Source organism: Monosiga brevicollis, genomic scaffold, assembly GCF_000002865.3.
Source record: "Monosiga brevicollis MX1 MONBRscaffold_32 genomic scaffold, whole genome shotgun sequence".
NCBI lineage: Eukaryota > Choanoflagellata > Craspedida > Salpingoecidae > Monosiga > Monosiga brevicollis.
This window is the reverse complement of record NW_001865069.1, coordinates 150,744-168,520: the sequence shown is the minus strand read 5'-3', so window position 1 is coordinate 168,520 and position 17,777 is coordinate 150,744. Positions and strand designations below refer to the sequence as shown.

Here is a 17,777-nt window from a genome sequence, read left to right as displayed (position 1 = left end):
AATGTGAAGGGAGTGGGGAGATAAGATAATACAAAGACATACAGAAGAGCAGAACAAGCCAGTCCAAACGAATCACGGTCGACTTGTAACGGTAAGGCTCACACTCGAGGGGTCAGGCCAGGCTCCACAGGCCCTCCCCTACGCCTCATTCAGGCAGAGGAGCAACGTTGAACCATTTTTAAAAAAAAAAAAATCAGGAAGGGGTGCTTCTTCTCACTGACTCTCGATGAACATGAGCACCAACACAAGAGTGAGACAGGGCGCGAGCATGTGCACACGCCCTGAATCTGACAACACGGGGCTTGCAAGCATTTAAGCCTGGACGTCGGTGGCGGCGCGAGCAGCCTGGATGCTGGCGAGGCGATCCTTCTCTGCCTGCTCCCACACATCCATCTGTTGGTCAATGTCCTCCAACAAGAGATACAGCTCGCGAGTCTGTTCCTTGTTGAGAGGAGTGCCGTCCTTGAGAGCGTCGCGCACGCCGCCATCGGCCAGAGCATCGACACGGGTGATGAGCTGAGCCATCTTTTGAGCCACCTCCACATTCTCCATGCGGTTGATAATCTCCATGAGGCGCTCGGAGAGTTGCTCGTTCTTCTTGGCCAGCTCGGCGTTGACCTCGGTGATGCGCTTCAGCTCCTCCTTGGTTTCGGCCAAGCCAGTGAGGACACCCATGAGCTGTTCCATGGTCTCCTCGTGGGCGTCGCTGCCCTCCTCCATTCGATCGATGAGACCTTGGAGGCGCTCGTTGCCCGTGTCAAGCTGCTGGAAGCTGCGCGCGGCCACGGAATACGCCTCTTCTGCGCGCTGAGACATTTTTTCAAACTCGGCACGTTCACGCTCAGCATTCTCGTTGAGCATGTCGATGGTGCTCTTGAGATTCTCGTTGTTCTGGTGGAAAGCCTCGTTCTCGTTCTTAAACGCCTCGTTCTGGGCGGTCATTTCCTCAAGACCAGCCTCCAACTTGTCGACCTGCATGCGCAATTTCTCGTTCTCAGCCTTTTGATCCTCGAGCTGATTGGCCAACTCTTGGTTCAGCTGATCCTGGGTCTCGAGGTTGTTTTCAAACTTGTTGTTCTGCTCGGTAAAGCGCTCGCGCTCGGCGCCCAGCTCATCGAGATGGCCCTTCATGGCCTCGTTCTGCTGACGGAAGTCCTCGACGTTGGAGGCCAACTTTTCGTTCTCCGCCTTGAATTTGTCGTTCTCCTCGCGCATGGTATCCATTTGGGCGGTCATGGCCTCGACCTGGGCCTTGAGAGCCTCGTTCTGCTTCTCCATTTCCCCAATGTTACCCTCAAACTGGTTGTTGAGCCCGGCGTACTTGTCATTCTCGGCAGCAAAGCGGTCAACCTGCACCTCGAGCTCCTTGACCATGCCGACGGAAACCTTGGCAATCTCCTTCTGCACCTCAAGATTCTTGAACATGATGTTGACAATGTCCCAGTTGCCGTAGTAGGCCAAGTAGGCCAGGATCAGACTCAGAGCACCTGTGATGGTCGTAAAGACGCCGGCAATCTGAGGGCTGACTTCGGCAGCACCCGTCAGCATGACAATGCCCACGATCAAGCCGGCGACGGAGAGGAGACCCAGAATGGCCATGGCGATAAGGTTGTCGATTTTGGTTCCGATAAACATGGCAAAGTAGGAGGTACGGGGCTTGCAAGCCTCAATGGAAGCGTCCAGCTCATCAAGCTGAGCTTGAAGGTCATCTGCGCGTGACTTTTTGGCTGGCGCGCTGGCCACGTGCGCAGGATTGGAGGTCATCTCCACCGTGGTGGCATCGGCCTGCGGCGCGCCCGGCGGCGGAGCTGCCCACGCATCCATGACGGGCAGTCGATCAAACGAAGCCGAGGCAAACCGTCACACAACAGGGCACACACGATCAATCACAAAAGCCTGTTCCTGCGCGAAACCGGCGGGTGGTACACCATCAGATGGTCGGGAAATGAGTTTGTCACGGGGCTTGTCTGCCAACGCCCCTCGCGGTCGAAAATAATCAACAGCAGGAGCAACAACAACGGCAGCACACGACGCGACACCGCCGCCGCGGTGGGTCTGACCTGATGATGAGTTGCCGTCAAGGAAACGCCTCGTGGAGACAGAGAGAGGGAGAGTGCGCGGGTGAAAAGTAGAGGTGATCGGAGGGAAATGTTTTATAACAACGTTGAAACAAAGCTGAATGCAGAGATCCACCGCAACAAGGGCAAGAATCCAGCGACGTGGATCACACCACACACCACCAGCTTGCCTTGTGTTGTAAGCTATCTATTGAAAAAATCCAGCTGGCGCACTCAGAGAAATAAAATCTGACATTACCGTCGGATCATCTGACAAGTGCTGGGTTTATTTTACAGGGTTACTTGTTATTTTATATTTTAGATTTGATTGGTGTGGCTTTTGTTACACTATCACTTGGACCAAAAAGTTCAAAAAAAATAATTTTTTCGCGTTTTTTTGCTGTTTTTTGCGCTTTTTCTCTCTCTCGCTCTCTCGCTCTCTCTGTCGCTCTCTCGTGCTTTGGGGCAGCAGATCGCTTCGAGCTCGTGACTGGAAAAGGCGTGTGAAGTGGCTGGAAGAGGCAATCGTCTCCACACGCGTCTTGCTGCTTGAGGTGGCCGGACGGTAGTGGAGGTCACCAGCGACGAGATCTGTGCTTGGTTTGCAGTGCATTCGGTGATGGCGTACAGCTCCGCTCAAGCCCGATGACTGATCAGGCCTGGGTTCAATCGCTGCGCCGCGACGCATCGCTGCAAGCCCCGCGCCGCCACCCCAGCCCGAGACCAAGCCCCAAAGTGACTCGTCGAGCGCACGCCTCGGTACCTCTAGCCCAGTCTCCGCCTCGGGCGACCCAATCTCAGCCCTCGGCTTCACCAACTGTCCGTGCCAGTGCTTTCCCTGATTACTGCTTCGCAGGCATCAACGGCCACGTTCGTCTCACCTTGTGCACCGCATTGCTTTTGCCTCAGCACCAAACATCAACCACATCAAGCACCATGATTAACAAAGATGCCATGGATGCACATCCCCCTCCAACACCCCTCACTCGCTTGCAATCCAACACGGCCCACATGCTTGAGGAGTTGCGCGCCATGCGGTACGTGCGACGGAAGCATTGCACTGACTCCTGCTCTTGTCAGCCAGATAACCACACCTAACCTTCTCCATGTTGCCCACGGCTGTCCTTACTCTGGGGCTCTCTCGCTCTTTTCCTATTGAAATGGCTCCCACAGTCTACAGCAGCAGCAGCATCATATAAGCATACCCGATTTAGATTCCGTGTCCGACACGGCCCCAGCCGACCGGCGTTTCGCTGCGCCCCCCAAGAAATACATTGAAGATGCCATCGCCGCCGCGCATACGCTCCTGCAGCGTCAAGCCCATGACCAGCACCGTGACCAGCCTCGCCTTAGCCCTGCCACTGGCCCTGCCACCAGCATGAGTCCTCCCACTCAGCTTAGTTTGACCCGCAGCCAACCAAGCCTGACAATCCACAGCTCTCTGCGACTTGATGATCCAGGTGCCCCAGCACGCTTCGCCGAACACACGCCCGGGCCATCGCAATCTCTCGGCATCTTCGACCGGTCACATGAAAATGGAGCTGCTCGACTCGCACAATCCGCCCCATCAGCAATTGACCCGTCCGCCGGCTCGTTGACCAGCCTTATACAGGTTTACGACCGGCAGCGACAACAGCACATCTCCCTCCTTCAGGACATTGTTGTTGAGCTACTCTCGACCCAACCTGATCAAGCTGACCTTCAAAAAGCCCTTCGTCTCAGCCATCGCATGAATGCCGAATACCGCGCCGAAATCGATCGCCTCCACCATCGGCAGGCCCTTGATCTGCCCCGGGTGCGTTGTGCATTTCTCCGCAAGCCGCTGGTGCTGGGGATCATGTCGCTGACCTGTCTTGACCTCACGAATAGGTGGAGCCGGACACGGCCTCACCGCATCGCCATACCATTGAGGGTTATCGACACTTGGTTGAGCTTCAAGCAGCACAGGCACGTATCCTGCACATTTCATTTCAAAGCAACCACGCGATGCTTGGTGGTTGGGCCCTGCTCACTCCGCCGCACGCTTGTGGTGTTTGCAACTCGCCTTGCCTGCACAACAGATCCAGGGCTCGCTGCGCCACTTAGACAACTTGCGGCAACGCCTAGAGGTCTTTCGGGACAGCAGTCCCGGGCCAAGCGACCATGTTCTTCGCCAGGCGCTTCAAGAGCAGCAATCCCGGGTCCATCAACTGGAACATGACTTGGCGGACCAAGCAGTATGTCTTGTTCCCTTGTTTGAATCTGTCGCTTGACGCGTAACAAAGGAGCCTTGTGCTATGAGCATAAGCTAGGTGCCAGGTGGCTGTGTTTAAAGGCGCTCTAGCTTGAGCTGACGCTCATGGTGACCTGCCTATCTAGGCGTCCCTGCGCCGGTACGAAGAAGACTTGGAGCAGTCTCGTGACTTGGCACGTACTGAGCAAAGTCGTAGGTCAACGCTGCAGCGTGAGCTGACGGAACAACAAGCCGCCTGGCACGCTGAGCGAGACGTGTGGTCCCAAGAGCGCAAAAGGCTCACCGCACAAATTGATCAAATGCAAGGCCAGCTGACAGCGCTAGCTGCGCAAGAGCAAGCAGCCCTAACCCGCGTCTCGGCTGCCGAACAAGCTGCCGAGGCACAGGCTGCGATAGCGGCGCAGACCGAGGCCCGCTGGGCTAAGCAACACAATCAGGAACTGGAGGAGCTACGCGCCACAGTCGCATCCAGGGATGAAGAGCTGCGTGAGCTTCGCGCGCAGCAATCGCAATCGTCCGTGAATGCCCAAACCGCCCAAGAACGGCTACACCAACAATTGCAGCAAATGGAGGAGCGGTTGGGCCATCAGGCTACTGCACAAAACAGTCTGGAAGCGCAAGCTCAACGCTATCGCCGTTTGTACGAAAGTCGCACCAAGGAGATTGAGGAGTTGACGCGCAAGCAAACCGAGCGACATGAGGCTCAGCAGCAACTTCTCAACGACAAAGCCGCCCTGATTGATCAGCTCAAACAGGTACGCGTGTCGTCCCTCTCTTGTTTTTTTTTCCTGCTTGTTGGCTCGTTTGTATGTTTTCCCCCCTCTTTTTCTTGTATCGTTCTCCATCAAATTTCGTGCGCGCGGCACATGCGATGATCTTTCACGTCTGATGTACCTTGACCTTGGCCCTGGCTCTGCCTCTGCCTTGACCCTGTAGGAGCTGCACGAGGTGCGCATGCACTCGATTCCTCATGAAGCACCCAAAGAGGCACCACAGGCAGACTTTCTAGCCCTGCAAGCACGCTGTGACAAGTTTGCGGCAGAAAATGAGCGCTTGTTGGCAGAACACGAACGCCTGTGCACCCAACACGAAGCTGATGTGGAGAAACTACATCGCTGGGCCATCGAGCGCGAGGAACTCGACAGTACTTGCAGTAGCCTGCGTGCTGAAATCAGTAAGTGGCGCCAGCGATCCTCCAGCGCGGAAGCAGAACAACAGCAACTTCGGAACCAGTTGCAAGAACGGATCGATGAACTCGAGGCGCAAGCTTTCAAGACGTCTTCGGCAGCAGCTGCGCCATCCCCACACAACCGAGTGCCGGACCAAACGGACCGAACGTCGATGACGGACACGTTATCCCAACAAGAAGCGCAGTTGGCGGAGCAGCGAGCGTATCTGGACGTCGAGCGACGTGAGCTGGCGCAGCAACGTGACCAGCTTGCCATGCGTTTGCAGGAACTGACACAGCTGCAAAGCAACTTCAAGGCCCGGGATGGACAGCTCCGCCACGACCGTGATGGACTGGAGCGGGATCGCCAAGAATGGACCCTAGCGCAGCAACAGCAACGTCGAGCGCTGCAAGAACAAGAGCAACGGTTACGCGAGCAGGAACAACAACTTCGAGAGCAAGAGCAACGGTTACGCGAGCAGGAACAACAACTTCGAGAGCAAGAGCAACGGTTTCAGCTGGAACAACAACAACAACAACAACAACAACAACAACAACAGTTGTTGTCGTCGCAACCTTTGCCACAGTCGGCTTCTTCCCAAGAGCCATCGGCTGCCTCTGGGGTGTCTGAACAGCACACAGATGGCGTGAACCTGTCCGAGCCAGACTGGCGTGAGGCTTGTCTGGCATTAGAAGCAGAAAATCAGCGCTTGGTGGCTCGGATGGAGGAGCTCAACGAGGTGCACAACCGATTACAACAAGAGGTGCAGGAGGCACGTGACCAGCTAGAGGAGGCAAAGACGACCCACCAGGCCAAGGTGACGGCACTTACACAGGCCTCTCGACAGCAATCACGTCGTGCGTCGGACCAGCAAAAGCAATTGGACAAGCTGCGAAACAGCTGTGACTTGCTGAGTGAACAAAACCAAAGTCTACTAGAACGGCTGGATCTGGTGGCTCAAACCTCGGTTGGGAGCGAAACGAGCTACTCGATTCCCGAGGTCGAGGAGATGTCGGCGCGAGAGGAGGAGCTGCAGCAAGCCCTTCGCACTGAGCGTGAACGGAACATGGAGCTTCTGGCTCGCCTCGAGCAGGTCACGACCCATGCAAGTGCCGGTGAGAGCTCCGACCTCGACATGACTCAACCAGAAGCAACTGCCTCTGCTGACCACGCTACGCATGATGTGGGCTGTGGTCCACGATTGCACAACCGCGCCTCGGACCGGCGATGGAAAAGCAAATATCAGCAGGGCTTTCACATTGCAGCTGTCATCGCACTCCGCGGGCAGCGCTGGCGAGAGCGCGCTCAAAGTCTTCAGCAAGAGCTGCAAGTTGTGAAGATGACGTTGAGCAACCAATGTGAGCTGTACCAACAGGCCACTGATATGGTCAACCGCGCCGAAGCAGCGCTGGAAGCATCGGAGCGCGGCCGGGATCGGGACCACGGCAATGAGCCGACCAGCATGCGACCCAACCCCTTTGCCCATGTACCTACGGATGCAGTGTTGCCCACGCCGAGCGTGGAAGAACCGATGAAGCTCCAAGAGCTGCATGCGCCAGCGCAGGCGGCCCAGCCCGAGCGGGCGAGCCGTCGTGAAACGCTGTTTCCTGTGGCGCCATCCAGGTCCACACCAGAGCCGCATTTGCTCGATGGTCCATCTGATGGCGCTTTGACTCGGGCCGCTATTCCCGATGCTCGCGCTCAGACAACTGAGCCGCTTGCCTCGCCGGAACCCCGCTTGAGCTCCCCTCAACCTTTGGTCTTTCGGGAGACCCGAAACATGGCAACCCCTCCTATGGAAGCAGAACCAGAAGGCTCGCTGCTCAAGTTGAATGGACGTTTTAGCCCGCAGGTAGATGAGGGACCGCTGATTGAAGCGGCAAGTCCGAGCAGCCTGAGCCCCAGTCTGCGGGCGCCAGTCTCCCTCAACAGCTTGTCCGAGGAAGAAATTCGCATGCAGCTTGATGCGCTGACAGAGACCTTGAAGCAGCAGGAGTTGACAGGTTCGTGCTGACCTATCAGAGTATTTTGCTTTGTTTTTGAAAGAATTGACATCTGCGTTCTCTGTGTGTATTGGTGGTGGGTTGGCATGCGGTATGTCAATCATCCTCTTGACTCACATTTGCCGGTGTGTCTTTGGGTGGGCTGGCAGATGACCTGCGGAGTATGTTGGTTCACAAGGTCGTGGCGCTACGGCATCAGCTTTTGGAACTGACGGATCATACTACGTTGAGCTTTGATCACACCGAGGAGACAAAACCAGACGACCACCTGCGGTGGATCGCTGATGCCCAGGAATTGTAAGCGGCCTGGCCGAGCGATTTTTTTTTTTTCTTTCCCTTGTTTTTATTCTTTCTTTTTGCTGCCATTTTATGTCGCAATGCTGTCTGCATTACGTCTCTTTGTCTATCCAACAAAGGCTGCGCCACCCCAGTCGCTGGCAGCAGTGTGCAGGCGCCGACCACGCTTGATTTTTGTACAACCCCTCAATCCATCCCCATAATCTACATCCGTATAGCCCTCATTCTTTTTTCTCCGCGCACACAAAAGTGAGTGTTTTTTTTCGAATCTCTCTCTTCTCTCTCTCTCTCTTCTCTCTCTTCTCTCTTTTCTCTCTCTTTCTCTCTCTCTCTCTCTCTCTCTCTCTCTCTCTCTCTCTCTCTCTCTCTCTCTCTCTTTTTCAAATCACTTCTTCTCTCTCTTCTTTCAGTTTTTTTTTTTTTTTTCTGAGCCGCGACATTGCATTTGGCTCGAACCGGCTTGATGAGCGTAGTCTCGCGCATGACACGACAGGAATCCGCAAGCATGAACGACTTGACGAACCGCGAGTCAGAAGACGTGTGAGTTTGGTGTACCCGAACCACGCACCGCATCACACCGCACCAGCGTGTGCGGCTTCGCGGCATCAGCTCAGATCGTGCCGTGTTTGAGTGTCTCAAAGGGGGCGTCGACACGCACGTCGTGGCTCGGCAGATGGGCTCACCGTTCACGCTGATCTGCCCGGCCCCTGTACCTGCGTTGTGTCTCGCTCTTGGGTGGCCACGACTGATTGATGTATTATGCTGCGCCCATGTTTCCCTTCCTTGCGAGTAGGCCCTTGGACTTGGACGAGGATCCACATGAGGAGAGCCTGCACCTCGGCGATGTCGCCGTTGAACAAAGTCAGTTGTCGTGGTGGCGTCTTGTCTCGTGTTCGGTGTCTGCCCGGACCTATGTTTGTGGCGCGCTCGACTCGACATGTGTCTGAATTGATCCGTTGAAGATGGTCCCGCTTGTTCTGCGCTTTGCTTGAATCTGGCCTCATGCGTGCGTGTGCCGACATGTGCATGTGCCGGGTTCGGATGCGGTCGGCAGGTTTTGAGATTCGCCCCAGCTCGTGCCGTCGTCTCTGCGTCACCTCGGCGCTGATGACGGCTCTCCTGGCTGTCTTTGTGCTCGCGGCAGCGTGGCCGTATGAGCACGACCTGCACTCCATTTAGCTGTCCGTCCCTCGGAAGAACACTGAGGGCCGCTGCTCTGCATTCAATTCGTGGCTGGCTGCGTGTGATTGTCCGGGGCAAAAAGTTCAAGTGAAGTCCCGGTAGAACAGGACGGAGCCAGTGGGTCCTTTTTCTTATTTGGACCGCATGCTGTGCATGCTGTTCCCACTCCGTCCCCAACGATGTGCATTGTGCTTTGTGCTCTGTGTGAGTTGACACGTTGAATTGATGTCAAATGGAGCCCATCGTGCGACCGATCTTCGCGTCTGATCAACAACGGCGACAACACCACCAACATCGCACGACCAACACATTAAGCTCCTGCCTGTCAAAACTCTCTCTCTCTCTCTCTTTCGCTCTCTGTACCGGCTCACTTGTTTGCTCCCTCGCTCCTCGTTTAGCAAAAGCAGCAAAAACACAATGTTCTCCCTCCCTCCCTAGCGAGGAGCAAAAAGGTTCGTTGACTGTCGGACAGGCTGGATCACGGCACTCTGCTCACGGCTGCCATCCTCTGGCTAACAACTGCGAACTGTTTTGCGTGCTGAGTTTCCTCCCTGTGCCAGTGCCAGCTTCTTCAAGGCTGAAGGACTACCCGACCTCCGTCGAATGGCCCTTAGCCACAGCCGCTTCCACAAGGACAGCCAGATCGACACAGACAATGCCATGCCCAAGTATCCTGCCCTCACAACGTTCCTTCCGGCAACGATTACACTGGTAAAGGTGTTTACAGGCTTATGCCCAATCGCCACCCAGTGAACACAATAACTTTGCATATAAATCACTTACAAGCAAAACAGTGAAAAAAAAAGGAGTTGTCACGATGTCAGATTGTGTTGTTGTCAGATTTTTTGTTTGGTTAAATGTCAGATAAAGTGGGCGCGGACGGATTTTCGTTCCGCGGATTCGCTGTCTGGTCCGGAATCATTGAGCGCTCCCTGTTGGTGCGCAGGGTCTGGGTCGTGTGGCGGTGAGAGCGTGTGCTTTGGGTGTGCGTGGCGCTGAATCGCAGTCCTGCTTGTCAGTCAGTGTGTGTGTCTGTGTGTGGCTACGTTGTGTGGGCACCGTAAGAGATGTGATGGACATTCCATTCGGCAAAAGCTGCGAGCGTACCATGTGTGTTGCGACGAAGCACCACAGTGTGGGGCGGACACACGGCGACCACAATGAGAGATCAGGGGGATGCTTGGTGGCAAAGACATTCCATCTTCTTGTCTCTGCTGCCTGCCACCTTTCCGTCTCCCCCGCCCCTGCTACGCCCGCCACCACCTTTGGGTGTAGTGCGTGCGTGTGTAATTTGACCAAGTGCAGCTGTACTCCCTCCGACCAGTCGACGGCGTGCAAGTGCCAGCGGGGTTTGGTGCCACCATCCTCGTCCTTGGTCCATGGTGGGTTGCGCGAAGCTCGCGCAGTATCGTGCACGCTACAGCGCAGCGCCTGCACGCTCACATCACTTCTCTTCCCTCGCTGTTTCATCCCTTCCGTCCTCGAAATCCCTCGTGTAGTTCAGGGACACACGATCCATTTTGAGCCAGACGGCCCGCTGCTCTTGTCATCGACGCCTCCAGCCCTGATCGACTATCTACATCCAAGTCACGCTCACCACTGCGGCTCAAGCCGCCGTTTTTGCTCTGATTGAGTGTTGCCGCCCGGCCCGGCCACCATGAATACCCTCGGGCCGGACGGCGCCCTTGCGACCGCGTCACGGCGCCGTAGCTCCCGCCATAGCAGTTCTCAACACAGCTCTCGCCTTGGGTCACGCCACAGCTCTCGGCACGACGGTGACACCGCCAGCAAGCTGTATGTCCCCACTGCCAGTATCGTGCAGGATGGTGATGATGAAGACAACATCGCCTCGGTATCTTCCTCCATCATATCTCAGGTACCCGCCGACAAGGCCGAGTGCACCTTTACATTGGGGCTTCTGGACGCCGGCCCCTTTGAAGCCAACCCGGAGCTGGTGGCTCGCCGCCTCCTCAACAGCGGCGCAGCTCGTGTCCGTAAATCCGACAACGCTCGCGTGTCCCATTATTGCTTTGCCGCCGACACCCTCTGCGAGGTCAACCTTGACGTCTGCACAACCGCCGTACGTACCCAGTGTACCCCATTTCTTGCTGGCTGAAACCTCCTCATCACCCTGCCTGGCTTGGTTTTCTCACAGACCCACACCGAGGAACTCAAGCGCTACGATGGTTTGCTTGTCCTGAGTCATGCCGACGACGCCGATGCCTGCGATCGCTTGGATAAAGCTCAGGTGCCAGGCCATGCCGCCCCACCCCCTCCTTGCTCCAACTCTAGCCTCTTCTACACCCCATATATCCCGTATTCTGATCCGCTCGAGGACCCTTGATCCAGCACGCCTCTGTTGCTCTCCCTGATCCTCACTTTATTGGGTGCTGCAGCTAAAAATCGAAAAAGCGCGCGGAGAAGGCTTTCCTTGCATCATTGTGCTCTGCGTCCGTCCGGACAATGCCCTGGCCACAGAGTATGCCTTGCTACGCCTTGGTCACCTTTGCTTCCGTGTAGCCTGTCTGTGTCATGTGACTAATCTGAGCCAGCCCCGACCAAGCTCACCAAACCTTGTCTCGACCGCGCCCTCCGCTTCCCCTCGCCATAAATTTTCTCCGCCAGTTCCTGCAATGCGAACGTGCGGGAACTGCAAAAGGTTGCTCACTTGCACTGTATGGCCTTTGAGGAAGCCAAGCTTGATGAGCCAGAGCGTCTTGGACGTGCCTTGGAAAACTTGGTGCTGCTCGCCTACTGGACCGCACGGTCAGCCCCGCCGCCTCCCCGCTCTCATCCCGATTCATCTTCAGCCGCAACGACTAGCGCTCGCGTTGTTCTCTTTACCAATCCCCCCACCGTACATCCTCCTTGTTCCTCTTGATCGTAGCAACGTGGACATTGTCACGCCCGACATTGCTCTCACCCACTATTGGGAAGAACATACCAAAGAACAAAACATCAAACGCAAAGCCAGTCAAGAAATCGCCAAACTGCCGCTGCCGCCCTCCGTCGTAAAAGGTCGGTCAATGACTTTGAGTGCACCATCTCCAACAACGCTTGGCCCGTACCCCGATTAATGCCTGCGCCCAGATTCTCATTTCAAGCGCCCTGGTTGTTGACAGAGGGCTGGCTCTATAAGCTATGCCGAGGCCAGGGTCGCATGAATCGAAAAAACTGGGCTTCTCAGTACTTTACCCTGGAGCGCAACGTTCTGTCCTTTAGCCGGTAGGCGCCGCGCTGCTCACATCGCATCCGCCCACTGCCGATTCAACACCCCCAATACCAAATCCCCACCCCACCCCCTTCTACAACCTTGAAAGCACACCCTGTTATTGACGCTGCGTGTACTGACAATGCTTTTAGAGGCCCGGATCAACTACGAAACCCCTTGGGCATGTACAACGTCAAGACCGTTGAGGACATTCGCCTGGACACCAAAAGCAGCCGCCCCATCCTGGTTATGACCATGCCTGAAGAAGAGATTTGGCTCTACGCAGAAAGCCCCGTGGAGACGCGACACTGGTACGCCTGCGTGTGCGCTGCCCGGCAACAACAGCGGCGACAGTCTGACGGCACGACCCTGCAAGGCGACGATTTACTTCCCGAGCGTCGTGAGATGAACCTGGCCACCGCCGCCGCCGCCGGTGCCACCACAAACGCCCAGCAGGACCCATTGCTCGATCAAAACGGCCACCTCAAGCCCAAGTACAAAGCAGCGCTTGAACATGCCGAAATCTTCCTCTCCCAGGCCTCGGAAGTGCCGATCAACGAGACGCTGCAGGACGCGCTCGTGCGCGGCACCCTGTCCGTCAACTACAACTCGCCTTCTCGGGTTGTGCGCTTGTTCTTGGCGGGCGGCTTGCATGACTTTCGCCATGAGCGCACCACCTTCCACACCTACGTCGTGCCCTACTTGGTTCTCTTTTGCCGCAACCTCAATCTGGAATTTGAGGTTGTAGACCCGGCTTGGGGGCTTGGTAGCAACGAGATGCAGCTCATGCCCGACGCTATCGACCTTGAAGCCTCTCTTGTCCAAGAATGCCTCGATACGTCCATGAGCACAGCCTTTGTGGCTCTCGTTGGCTCGCGTGCCGAGCCTGCGCCCTTGCCCCACGTGATACCCGAACACGAATACCGCATTCTACGTCTGGCCATCATGCGCGAGGCCGACGACAAAACCGCTGGTGCCGCTGCCGTTGCCTTTCTGGACCAGTGGTACCTTCGGGATGAAAACCACCATCCCGTTACCCATCGCGTGCTCGTCGACCCCAAAACACGCTTTCCGCTCTTTTCGGGTAGCCGCAAGGAGCGTCAGGCAGCTCTGCGCAGCTGGCAAAGCGCCCAGGCTCGTCTCAGGCAAATGCTCGTACGAGGCGCTGCACAGCTCCAATCCGAGCCCAGCTACGCCCGCTACGTCCGAAGTCGTATCGATCAGCTCTGTGCCGTTGGGGTTGACCAAAATGAGTCGCGTGGCAGCCAAGTCACCCTTGTCAACCGTGTATTCACCGATCCCAACCCAGAGGATCGGGCCGCCTCCATTTTTCTCATTGCGGCCGACGCCATTGAGGACGATCGCAAGCGCGTCGAACGCCTCAAGCGCCGGCTCGTCGATCTTCTTGATTCCACCCGCCTGCTGCAGTACCGCCTGGACTGGGCCCCCGGCCACGGCTTCCACAGCAAACAGCACCAGGCCATCATTACACATTCGTTGGAGACCCTGGTCGACAGTCTCTCCTCGGACATTCTCAATGCTTGCACCCAAGTTCCCCACGACAACCTCCTCACGGAAATCAATGAGCACCGCCAACACTTGCACCGCATGATCAAGCAAACTGGTTTCACTCGACCGCACTATCTCAGCGAAATCACCACGTACCTGGCTGATTCTTGGCGCTCCACAACCGCAGAGAATGATCAGGGGCGACCCACTGGACCCCTCGTCCTCTACGGGCAAAGCGGTGCCGGCAAGTCTTGGTTGGCAGCTCACGCCATTCGCGCCATTCAGGCCGAGAACCCAGACGTGATTGTGGTACACCGAACACTAGGTCTGACCCAGCCCTCCTGCACTGCCAAGCAGCTCATGCTCGGCGTCTGTGAGCAGCTCCTGCGGGCCTTTGGCAAGGCAAGTGCAGGACTGACCTACACCCTGGAGGAACTGGCTCAGCAATATCAGCGCTTGCTCCACCTGGCTACGGCGGCCACTCCCGTCTGTGTAGTCCTTGACGGACTGGATCACCTAGACCTCACTGATGGTGCCATGTTCAGCGCGACATGGACCCACTTGGCGGCTGCCCTGCCTGCCCATGCCCGTGTTCTATTGACATCGGCTCCGCAGGGCATCTCCATCGGTGCAACGGTTGATGTGATGGGCGTGCTCAACCGCACGGCCGCGCCCTTTTGCCGTTTCATTGAAGTGCGACCGTTGAATCGGGAAATGCTCAGTCCGTCTGCGGTCGTTGTCCTAATGAAGGACGTACATGGACGCAGCGTCACTGTCGACCAGGCCAAGTCCATCGTCTGGGCCTTTGATGCTTGCCCGCAACCCCTGCATCTCAAGCTCCTCCTCCAGGTCGCTGCCCGCTGGCGGTCCTTCACGCCTTTTGGTGAAGGTCCGGCGTGCCTTGAACACGGGGAGATGGGCAGTATCGATGCCACACTCGAGATTCTTCTTGCCTGTCTTGAGGACGAACATGGCGAGCCGATCGTGGCGCGTGTGCTGTGTGCGTTGGTCACGACCAAGTATGGCCTATCAACCCGAGAAATCTTGCGCTGCCTCGAGCTGGACGAAACTGTTGCCAAATACTTGGGTGCTCGCGCTCAGGCGACACCAGGTCTCTCATCGCCCTCGAGCGTGATCTGGTACCGCCTGCGGCGGGACCTCGATGCCATTCTGATCCGGGCCATCGAGTTTGGGGTTGATGTCTACAAGATTCACCACGGCGCTGTAGTGGATGCCATCCTTGCACGCTATGGTCTGCGCGACGTTTCTGCCCAACTTGAAGCTCATCGCTTTATGGCTCTCGTGGCTGAGACTTGCATGCGCTCGGTCATTCAAGCCGAGCAAGGCCTCAATGCACGCGATTTCAGTGAAGCTGGGCAAGCCCGCCGCCGAGGCTCTGGCCCCAACGCGGAGAGCAAGCGGCCCATCAAACTGCTCGCCAAGCGCAAAAGTGAAAAGTCTAGCATTAACATCCTTGCCAACGTATCCGGGGGCTCAGCCGCCCTTCAGGCCCTTGCGGCGCGGTTAACGGGTCCCATTCAGCGGGGCACCCATGGCATGCGCCCCATCGGACCATCGGATCACTTCACTTCAGCCGAGGCCCGTGGCGCCCTCAGCTTGTGCCACCACCTGCTCGAAGCTGGTGCATTGACCCAGGTCCTTGAGTGGCTCAGCGATGCGACCTTTCTGGCCATAACCTCGCAGCACATGAACATTGACCAGCTGCTGCAAGACTTTCATCGTGCTGCCTTGGTCATTCCCCCGGAGCGACTGGCCGTCTTGCACTCTTTTGTGGCCGAGGCAGCTCCCGTCATGGTCACGCACCGGCACGCCTCACTGGTGCAGCAGGCCTTGGGTAACCACTTTGCCCCACGTGAAATAGTAGCTGACATGTTGCATCTGGCACGCCAGTTGCCCGTACATCAGCAAAGGTGTCTGTTTGTTGACGTTGCTCCGCCGGCCATGCATGAGCTGGACGTGAATCAGGTGGGCGGAGCCGGCCACGGTTCTCTGAATAAGCTACTCTTTTCTCCAGACGGTCGCCGTCTTCTTTGCGTGTATGCGAGCAAGGCCGTCGTGGTGTTTGATACTGCGAGTGGGCGCGTCGAACATACACTTACCGGGCACAAGAACAAGATCTTGGACGGCGTCGTCGCCACCGACGAGCCCGTGCTTTTCACGAGTGCCGGTGATGGTGTTCTTCGGCGTTGGGACTACGTGGCCGGTAAACTGGACAAGAAGATTACCATCCCGGCACGCCACGGGCAGGCAGACCAGCTCTCTGCTTGCCAGGACGCGTCGTGTGTTGCCGTGCGCTACAGCAACGGCACGCTTCATTTGTGGAGCATGTCAACCAACGAGTTGCATGAGCTGCGCGAGCACACGGACGTGGTGAGCTATTGTGAGTTTGCATCCAGTGGCCAAACCCTCGCCTCGGCTGGCCGCGATGGCCTCGTAATTCTGTGGTCTGCCCGTGCTCTCAAAGCCATGCGCGTCTTGCGTGGCCACGATGGCCCCGTGGACATGTGCAAGTTCCACTCCAGTGGAACGCTACTCCTTTCCACTGGTGAGGACGCCCAGGTCAAGATTTGGGAAGTTCGCACGGGTCGCTGCCTCCAGACACTGCACAACCGATCGCATGACGCAGAGCTGTGCGCTTTTGCACCCGGCTTTGATTGCAGCCAAATTGTAGCAGCCTCCCGCGATGGCAGCGTCCAGCTCTGGACGTTTCTCGAGCAGGTTGAGGGCGAGACAGCGGCGCGGCCGGGTGTCAACCATCTCTACGAGCGCACCAGCGTTCATATGCAGGAGTTGGCTGTCGAGTGTGGTATGACCCATGCCGTGATGAGCTGCGAGTTTGCGACGCCACATCTCATCGTGGCAGCTACAGATACGGCTCTTGCAGTATGGGAGGCTCGAAATGGCCGCCGCGTTTTTGCGCTGCCTGGCCAGTGGCCTGTCTGGACCATCACGCCCAACAACCGCTACCTTCTAGCAGCCAGTGCCGAAGGGCGATTGCACGTGGTTGAGCTGCGGCCTTTGCTGCAGGGTCTGCGGGACGATGATGGCCTGGACCGAGCGCAACGCTTGCGCGGGTCGGACTTTCGCTTGGTTCGGGGGCCATCGTCTCTGCTAGAGTCCACGCGTGAGGAGGAGGCCAGTGTGTTAAGCTTGGCGTATAACGAAGCCACCAAGCGTATCTTGGCCACCTGTGACAAAGGCGCCTTTGGGGAGTACGAGTGCGCAGGTGAACAGCGCCAGCGCTGGGTGTGCAGTACGCGACACATCACGGTACTGCGTTGGAATGCAGTGAGCAATTGCGTGGCCACCGCAGGCGAGGATGGGACCATCTTGGTGTTTGATGCCAACACCATGGCCATTGCACACCGCCTGCAGCAACACGAAGGGGCCGTGACGGCCGTGGCTTTTCGTCGGGATGGCCGTCTCCTCGCATCTGTGGGGGTTGATGGGGCGTGTCACCTGTGGGACTTGAGTACGGGCTTGCTACGGCGCTCTTTGGCGCCTGCCGGTGGTCAGCCCCTCCACGCATGCCGCTTTGCGCCCGATGGTGAGCATCTGGCCTTGAGTGATAACCAAGGACGGGTGCGCATCGTCCATGCAGAAAGTGGTCAACCCAGTCACGAGATGCATGACCATCATGATACTGTCACGTGTCTGGGCTTTGCCGTCATGGGACAGCACCTGGCAAGTGGTGGCAACGATCATGACGTGTGCGTTTACTCGCTGGGAGGCGCAGGCCGATTGTATCGGCGACTGACCGGCCATCGTGGTCCTGTGGTTGGGGTTGAGTTTGTTCCCCGCCCGCGTTCAGCCATGTTGCTGAGCGCGGCGCTGGACGGCGTGGTGAAAATGTGGGATGCTGCGGCTGGGTTGGAGCTGGTCTCCTTCATGCCCACCGGGGCGCCGCTTACGGCCATGAGTGGCCTCTTTACATCCGAGGAGGATCGTTTGCAGTTTGTCGTGGGTGATGTATATGGCCGCATCCGCTGCCTCCGCCAGCTCACGAGCTTTGACAAGTAGGATGGCTTGCCTGCCCTTTACGGTTTCACATGCGAACAGTTGTTATATATATGAGAGGCGCCCAGTGACCCGAAT

The 17,777-nt window shown here is 57.1% G+C and overlaps 1 protein-coding gene across 1 annotated transcript; it reads left to right on the top strand.

Annotated features, from left to right (window-relative positions):
- Positions 1-2,993: 2,993 nt before the first annotated feature.
- On the top strand, positions 2,994-17,702 carry MONBRDRAFT_29174 (uncharacterized protein; the record flags this gene model as incomplete). Its single annotated transcript, XM_001749653.1, has 17 exons — positions 2,994-3,094; positions 3,231-3,852; positions 4,118-4,273; positions 4,416-5,045; positions 5,227-7,462; positions 7,612-7,759; positions 7,978-8,228; positions 9,340-9,393; positions 9,806-9,879; positions 10,818-11,021; positions 11,097-11,189; positions 11,338-11,420; positions 11,567-11,707; positions 11,829-11,959; positions 12,064-12,166; positions 12,305-16,935; positions 17,284-17,702. 17 exons carry the CDS (start codon positions 2,994-2,996, stop codon positions 17,700-17,702), a joined length of 10,077 nt encoding a protein of 3,358 aa, XP_001749705.1.
- Between the last annotated feature and the right edge of the window lie 75 nt (positions 17,703-17,777).